The 6741-nt window shown below is 41.8% G+C and overlaps 1 protein-coding gene across 4 annotated transcripts in view; it reads left to right on the top strand.

The window, feature by feature from the left end:
* Nucleotides 1-229: 229 nt before the first annotated feature.
* ITGA11 (integrin subunit alpha 11) overlaps nt 230-6741 on the top strand; it is a 100470-nt gene continuing 93958 nt past the window's right edge. For all 4 annotated transcript variants that reach the window (XM_083184390.1, XM_083184388.1, XM_083184389.1 and 1 more), the window contains exon 1: nt 230-370. Coding sequence is in view for 3 of the 4 variants with exons in the window: in XM_083184388.1 (XP_083040514.1) it covers nt 304-370 (67 nt within the window). In the remaining variant the exon portion in view is untranslated. The remainder of the gene's footprint in view (nt 371-6741) is intronic.

The following is a 6741-nucleotide window of genomic DNA, read 5'->3' as shown; positions in this document are numbered from 1 at the left end:
TAGTAGCCCTTCATGTCTATTATGTGATCTGACTCATGGGTCTATTTAAGGGGCCACACTAGAAGGGTTCACATTCTTTGTCATTTATTGATGACCTTATGATTAATGCCCTCTTACAACCCACTATTTTGCTCTTGTCCTGTCCTCTGTACCACATACACCTCCTACTAGAGTCTGGTCCTCCCACTTCCTCCGTCTGCTATGAAAATCTAAAGTTTGGGAGCCAGGGAATAGCGGAGGCTGAAGTGGGAAAGTGGCAGCTTCTCCAGCTACCAGTCTGGCAGAGGGATCACCACTGACAGGATGAGAGTCTGGAACATGGACCACTGGAGAGGGCTCCTTACTGCCTGGTCTCTTCTCCTGCTGACAGGTGAGCTGCACCATCAACTGGACGCACAGACCTAAAAGTCACATCCTCTGCTGATTAACCCCTGAAATGCCACATCCAACTTCATCTAATGCTGTAACTCTAGTTCTAAGACGGTCTGATTCACCTGATTGGTTCATTTTATAGTAATATCCCGATTGAAGCCCAATAAAATAATTGCTGGCTCTTTGGAAATACCTCCATAGACTTGCATGTCCCGATATATTGTACATATTCCTCCTATCTGAACATTTTTCTAGCACCAGCGTATTATGAAGTGCTTTAAAATTGGGTTATTGCTGAATGAGAGCTTAAACAAATATTATTTTTAATAACAGCTGCAACCACTTTAGGATCGTTCATTCACAAGACTTAACCCATAGAACAAAGTTTTGCATGCAGATCTTATACTTGCCATACATCCAGCATGATCTGCAGTACATCGATGGCTTTAATGATATAAGTCACCTGCAGGACAGTTGTCACCAGATTTCTGGAGCAAAGAGCTCTATTACCATGAAGAGTGGGTCTAGAAGCTGTTTCTGTGCTTTGGATCATACACTTTGTCCCTTTAATCCTCACTTTCTGTCTGGGGCTGGACGCTCCACAACAGCTAAACATCTGGCACTAACTGGGAGAAAAAAAAATCTCCCATCAGCTCAAAATCCCAAAGCATAGCAGAAATGTGAGGAGCAGGGGGCTTGGGAGATGAAAGGCAGGAGCAGTGGGGTAGGGGGCAGGGGTGCTGGGCTTTGCATCTTCTGAAGATGTTGCAAAATTGGGGAGCTCAGGACCGAAAGGAGGCAGCGGAGGACGGGTCTAGTTTGAAATGACTACTTTAGGAGTCAGCAGAGTGTCAGGAGAGACTCAATCACATCAGCCTGGGCACTGGTGTAATGGGGGAGAGCACAAGTCACAGGGAAAGGAATAATAAGGATGTGTGGTACCCAGGGAAAGATGGCAATACCCTGCAGGACACAGAGCAGTATATCCTGCACCAGTATATGATGGAGTAGTTAAAGAGCTGAGTAATCAAATGTAAACAAAAGTGTAATGCCACCTGTAATTATAATATATATATATATATATATATATATATATATGGGTTATATAAGAAGTAATAGAAATATCTATTCCAATATATATATATATTCCTAACTTCAGCTGCGAGCTATCCAGGTTCACTACATAGTCCCCGAGGAATCGGTTCAACACATCCACCACCAGAAAACTGTTGACCATAGTATAAGTCATTAACCAGAAAATGTAATTACACGGCTCACTATAATAACGTCAGGACTCACAGAAATTTGCCCCTGAGGAAGTTGTATCGACGAAACGCGTTGGGTGTTTTTTCCTTGCTGTAACGAACCATACTGCATACAGATGAAAAGTGTTTTACTGATTTTGAATTTGTATTAAATTGAAAACTAAATATTTGTCTGGAATTTCCATTGTGTGGATATATATATTCTGGTGGTGGAATTTCATTATAGGGGCGCACTCTGTTTCCTTTTCCATTTTCTCTCTCACTTCCCCCACTAACAGGGGGGACTAATAGAGTTGCTGTCCCCACTGAATGTATATAGCGCATTGAAAGGGTATCCCTCTTGTCATATATATATATATATATATATATATATATATATATAAATGTGTGAAGGAGGCGGCACTCGTCAGACTTCTTTCAAGGTAGTAAAAAAGCCTTTATTATCCGACGGCGTTTCGGAACATAATCCGTATTCATGGACATACTTATACATATATACATATATGTGGAGTATACAGTATATGGGATAATAGCTATAGATATATGTGGGGTTAGAAAGAATAGATCCAGTATACAGCTATAGTATGGTCTCACGGCATGAGAGCATAAGACGTTGGTGCCATTTTTCAGGTGAAGTCTGTGACACACCATAAAACTGCGGCAACACACCTGTGCAATTCTACTCCTCCCCCATTTTTACCCAAATATGCCCTGACTGTAAATAACTTTGCAAATATTTGCACAGCACATGCGCAGTGTTACTTGAGATGCATGTGCAGTGGTGAAAAAACGCTCCATTGTGGTCATCTCTGAATGAGGACCTCAGTTATTAGTGGGTATGGGTAAAAACCGGATCCGGACAAGACCCCGGACCGCGAGACCGGTCACCGGACATCAAACTCTGCAGTCCGGAGCTTGTAGGAGGGGGGGGCTTCACGTGACAGTTGTCACCAGGGAGAGGAGGAGGGGAGAATAAAGCCTCCCTGTATGGTCCGGGCATGTAGCAAACACGATCTGGACCACACGGGGAGGCTGTATTCTCCCCTTCCACATTTACCTGGTGAAAGCTATCACAGGGACCCCCCCACGGACAAGACATCCCCAGGAAGGGACAACACCCGGACCGGACATTACAAGCTTTGGACTGCAAATTTTGATGTCCGGTCCAGCGCTCCAGGGTCTTGTCCGAGTACAATTTTTACATAGTCCCGTTATTAGTCTGGGGTAACAGATCACCATAAGAAAACGTACATTCTTATGTAGTTATAGGAGATGCTTGCAAGCTTTTAAGGTGGAATGAGAGGTGGGGTTATATATATAATATATAAATGTGGTCAAATAGATTGGGTTATATATTATGTAAATATGGAGAAATGTGTGGGGTTAGCATACCTCCCAACATGACTCTTTCCAGGAGGGACACAATTTTCCTTTGCTGGCCATCCCCTTAATTAATGATTGCTATCACCAAGGTTTAAATACATTTGCCATCAATTGACCTGTTTAAAACAGGCAGTGACAATCATAATTTAAGGGGAAAGCCCAGAAATAGTATTGTGTCCCTCCTGGAGAGGGTCATTTTGGGAGTTATGGGTTAGAGAAGATGGAAAGGTGGAGAAATTAGCTGTTTTATATAGCCTGTAAATAGGAATAATGGGTGGGGCTATAACAGTGATAGGTGGGTTATATAACATATAAATGGTAGATTGTAAGCTTGCAGCAGGGCCCTCCTACCTCCAAGTCTGTCTGTTGTTACACAGTTTGTTTTATCACTGTCTACTATTGTTAAGCGCAACAGAATCTGCTGTGCTATATAAGAAACTGTAATAAATAAATAATAAATAAATGGTCTTAATTGGTCGGGTTATAACAGTGCTAGGTGGGTTATATAATGGATAAATGGGAGAAATTGGAGTTATAACAGTGATAGGTGTGGTTATATAATATGTAAATGCTCATAATTGGTGGTTTTATAGCAGTTATAGGTCGGTTACATAATTTGTAAATTGGAGAAATTGGTGGGGGTTATAACTGTGATAGGCATGTTACTGTATAGATAACAGTGGTGGCTCCAGAGGTGGGTACAGTTCAACATACAAATAGGGGAGCCATATCAACTGCCACTCCCCCCCGGAGCTGCCACTGACTATATAATATGTAACTGGGAGTAATTGGTGGAGTTATAACAGTGATAGGTGTGATTATATAACATGTAAATGGGAGTAATTGATGGGGCTATTATAACAGTAATAGGTGTGGTTATATAACATATAAATAGAAGAAATTGGTGAGGTTATAAGTGATAGGTGGGTTATATGCCGTGGCAGTTCCAAAGGTGGGGCTGCAGCCCAGTTAAAAATTCAAATAGGGGAACCACACCCACTGGCACCAACTGCTATTTCAAACTGATGCACTGGCAGTGGGTGTGGCTCCTCTATTTGTATTTTGAACTGCCCCACTTTTTGAGTCGCCACTGGTTATAAAACATGTAAATGGGAGTAACTTTTGAGGTTATAAGAATTATAGGTGGTTTATATAAATGTTATGGGTGGAGATACATAGGTGATAACTAATGAGGTGTATCTCTGGAGAAGCTAACCGTGTGATGGCATGTAATAACAAAATAATTGTATTGGAATATTGATGCACCACAAAAAAAAAAACCTCAGGAGCTTCTGAGATGTTAAATAAGGTACCCCACCTTTGTACTGTATCTCAGCTATGTTCTTGCATTAACACCAAACCAGTGCCAATGTGTGACATAGTGAAGTATACCCTGAGGCTACAGTATGTCCTAGGACAACTTTTTATGGAATATAAGGCTAGGAAGCCAAGAGAATATGCACAGACCATTTTTAATGATTATTTGTTGGAACAAAACAGCATTGCTTCTGTCAGATTGCCAATCCAGGCATACTGGCTCGTAGGTGCTAATTAAGTCTGACTGATGAGCTCTGTAAATGCTTATAATCAGCAGATAAATAACAGGATGATGTGGATAATAAATACAGGATGATAAATTACATGACAGACCTGTGTCTGTTACCAAGCAGAGTCTCAGGTTCTCAGCCCAACACGGATAAGGATGTGGAAAAGGGGTATAAGAGATTTGTACCTCCTGAACAGTAATTGTGTCCTGGTTAGTCCCAGTAAGCTAACACAAAAGTGTCTGTTTCATTTTGAATATCACTTAGTTTTAGAGAGTAGATGCCTAAGGAAGTACCCTACTGTATACTAGGTAATACCAGAGTATAATGCATTTAGTTACTGCTTACAGTATGTGAGCTAACTGGTCTAAAAAATATGACATCCACCCATTTACCATTCCTGGCTGAATACTATAAGCCCTGTTTACTTTATTTCTAAAAAAGTCCGTAATTGTTCTGTGACTTGGATAGCTCTTCATTGCTAGCAGCTGGTATCCATAACTAGTAACTGGTACCTAGCCCTTCCCTGGCAGCACCCACTGTAATAATGTAAATTGGTGCCAAAATCCTAAGGCTCAAATGTGTCTTAGATTTCCCGGGACACTTCTTGCTTTCTTACAATGTTGGCTTCCGATGAACCGTGTTTAATAGTAATAATGACAATGGGCAATGGTAATTGTTCAGTTGTCCTTTGTGTCCAAACAGAAGCAGTGGGCAACATTTGTAAACAACGAAAAACTGTCTATATTCTGTAGGAAAAATTGTTGGGGTAATTGGTCAAAGTCATTAGTGTATGAGACATGAAAGGCCTTGACCCTCATCTTCTTACACCCTGTTATTAACCCTTTCCCTCATCTACCTCTACCTGTACTCTCAGTAGGACACCTTATTAGTTCATTCTGAGCTAATTTTCTATAAGCTAATCACATATTCCATTCAAACACTCATTTTTTTTATTTATTTTAAAGACAACATTTAGTTTTAGCTCCTCATGTGAAAGAAATTTAGATTCCGGTAGAAAGAACAAAAGAAAAAGTGGTCTGAATTTGTTTCATATTCGCCTTCCATTTCAGAACATCCAGGAGACTCCTGAATCTCGGGTGTCTCTCCCGGATGCCTGTAAGAGTGGGCAAGTCTCCTGTACTCCCCCTTTTCAAGTAAAGAGATAGACTCAGGCAGTCAGAAACATGATTTGCGCAGAGTAATGTTACCATGGCCATGTCCCCACTTCACAAAATCCATTGTCAGGATTGCTTAGAACTGACTGAAAGTTTATTCAAATCTGTGTCTAAAATATAGTTTGGAAACTATAAATAAATAGTCCTTCAGCATTGCTCCTCATGGTAACTATAAAAGCTTGGAGGACAGTTACTTCACTGGGGCGGGATGTATCAAAGCTCGCTGATGCACCCCGCCACATATCGCATTGATACTAATAGCATATGCACTAACATATGCGATTAGTATTGCAAAGGACAACTCTACAATAAGAGTCCTGGACTTCTAGGAAATGTGTTGGATCCCTCAAACAGCGCAGCGAGAGAAGCATATAGGCTTCTATAGGATAATGGGGGTCATTCTGGTTGACTCGCAAAGCTGCATTCCCATGGGCTCTACCCCTGGCCACCGCTCCCCGCCACCCCATCTGCACGGCTTCATGCGAACGGGCTGGCGAATAATCAATGTGCAAATGGAGCCTGCACATGTGCATACATGTGCATACGCAGTCCAAAAACATCACTCCCCTGATTATGGTTGGTTTGCAAAAGCAAACTCCTTCTTTAATGGACAAAATCATGTGCATTACAGGTGCAGAAAGAGTTACATTTGGGGAGTTATTTTATTTCTGTGCATAGTAAATACTGGCTGCTTTATTCTTACGCTGCAATTTAGATTTCAGGGTACTTGTGTATTATCTGGGCACCCGGTTTTTTCACCGGGCCGATAAAATCGCGTCAATCGCATCGCATGCAACCAAATCGCATGCGATGCGATCGACACGATTTTTCCATAGGAATCAATGTTAAATGGTCCCAAATGGTCCCTGAGACCATTAGGGTCAATATGAAATGCCCCCCAGGCCCCCCCATTGTTTGTATGCCCCCTCATTGTCAATGCCAACCCGAAGCGTGGCGAGCGCAGCGAGCCCGCGCGGGGCGGTGGTACGCATCCTACGA

This window comes from Crinia signifera, chromosome 4 (assembly GCF_055691185.1).
Source record: "Crinia signifera chromosome 4, ASM5569118v1, whole genome shotgun sequence".
NCBI classification, from domain to species: Eukaryota; Metazoa; Chordata; class Amphibia; order Anura; family Myobatrachidae; genus Crinia; species Crinia signifera.
The sequence above is the reverse complement of the archived record's forward strand: the minus strand, read 5'-3'. Positions and strand labels throughout refer to the sequence as shown.